This window comes from Quercus lobata, chromosome 9 (assembly GCF_001633185.2).
Source record: "Quercus lobata isolate SW786 chromosome 9, ValleyOak3.0 Primary Assembly, whole genome shotgun sequence".
In the NCBI taxonomy this organism is placed as follows: domain Eukaryota; kingdom Viridiplantae; phylum Streptophyta; class Magnoliopsida; order Fagales; family Fagaceae; genus Quercus; species Quercus lobata.
Genome location: NC_044912.1, coordinates 7,441,461 through 7,442,972, shown reverse-complemented (window position 1 = coordinate 7,442,972; position 1,512 = coordinate 7,441,461). Strand labels below are relative to the sequence as shown.

At 38.4% G+C, this 1,512-nt stretch overlaps 1 protein-coding gene across 1 annotated transcript; it reads left to right on the top strand.

The window, feature by feature from the left end:
- The first annotated feature begins 297 nt into the window (after positions 1 to 297).
- On the top strand, positions 298 to 1,146 carry LOC115959261 (auxin-responsive protein SAUR32). The gene has a single exon (XM_031077602.1). The coding sequence runs from the start codon at positions 590 to 592 to the stop codon at positions 947 to 949; it is 360 nt and encodes a 119-aa protein (XP_030933462.1). The 5' UTR covers positions 298 to 589; the 3' UTR covers positions 950 to 1,146.
- The last annotated feature ends 366 nt before the right edge of the window (positions 1,147 to 1,512 follow it).

The window sequence follows — 1,512 nt, the reverse complement described above, 5'->3', positions numbered from 1 at the left end:
CACGCAGTCTTTGGAAATAGCAAGAATTTACTTGTATTCCCATCTCCAAGTCCCAGCTGTAACTCAAAACTCGATCAAAAGCTTTTAATACAATCTTATTTACGTATATAAGATAAGAACTCTATCAAAAGACGGCAACAATAATAAATAAATAAAACCCTCCCAAGATATAGACTATTCCATCTCTATCACAATTCCTTCTCTAGATCATACCTTTTGTTGTACAAACTCTTTTTTTTTTTTTTTTTTAATAATTTATTTATATTACTTTGTGTACAATCTAAGCATAGCCCTAGAAACTTCATGACCCCTATATAAATAACCCAATCCCCCAGTCTACAAAAAGTCCCTTCATTCATTTTTTTCATTCTTTCTTGTTCATATGTTGGTTATCTTTGTGTTTCATCTATAATGAGCAATATACCAAGATCTCTCACCGACTCTTCCCTGACTCTCTTTAACCTTGCCATCTCTGCCTCTGATCCTTGGCCTTTCTCCGTTGTTTTCTTATAACCCATTTGAAAAGACTAGAGCTTGTTGTGTTTCTTTGTACAAAGTAGGGTTTTTGGCTATCTGGGTTTTGTTCAAAATGGGGATTAGTGCTGACAAACACCAGTTGAATTTCCATATCCACATGCCACACCTTCACTTTCACCACCACCACCATGACCATGACAACAAGAAAGAACTGAAAGACATCCCAAAGGGGTGTTTGGCAGTCATGGTGGGTCAAGGTGAAGAGCAACAAAGGTTTGTGATCCCTGTGATTTACATCAACCACCCGCTCTTCATGCAGTTGTTGAAGGAAGCTGAGAAAGAGTTTGGCTTTGACCAGAAGGGACCCATCACCATACCTTGCCATGTCGAGGAGTTTCGCACCGTCCAAGGCATGATTGACAAGGAGCAATCAGTCCAGCACCACCACCATGTTTGGTGCTTTAGGGTTTGATTTCATGTTGGCAGTCATGTAAATTTGTTCTCTTTTTTTTTCTTTTTTCTAGGAAATTTTTCTTTGAGTACCAAGATTGATGTAGTTGTTGATGATGATGACGAAGAATTGGATGATATGATTTATTGCTTTTGCTATATTTGGATCCCTTAGACAAAGAAGAAAAAGTTACATAAATTTCAATTTGATTCTTGCTTTTTCTTTTTCTTTTCTTTATCTTTTTGAAGTATCCAATGTTTAATTGTTAATGTGAACACATGAAAGTGTAGGAGTACATGTTGGAGAGAGAGAGATAAACGTATAGGACACGGTTGGGACATAGAAGGGGGCAAAGGGCTCGCTTGGGGGCCATTGAATTTGTGTGTTTGTGGTGGCAAATTAAAAGACTTTCAAAGCGATAAGAATGAAGTACCTCCTCGACACAAAAATAAATATGTTGTTGGATTTTCATTTGGTTCCTTGTGTGTTTGGTGCATATGGTAATGAACACGGCTAGGTGGGTCGGTGTGGACCAATGGGTCTGAGCCTAAGAGGCCCCCCAGTGGTTCATACTTGTCTTTCTC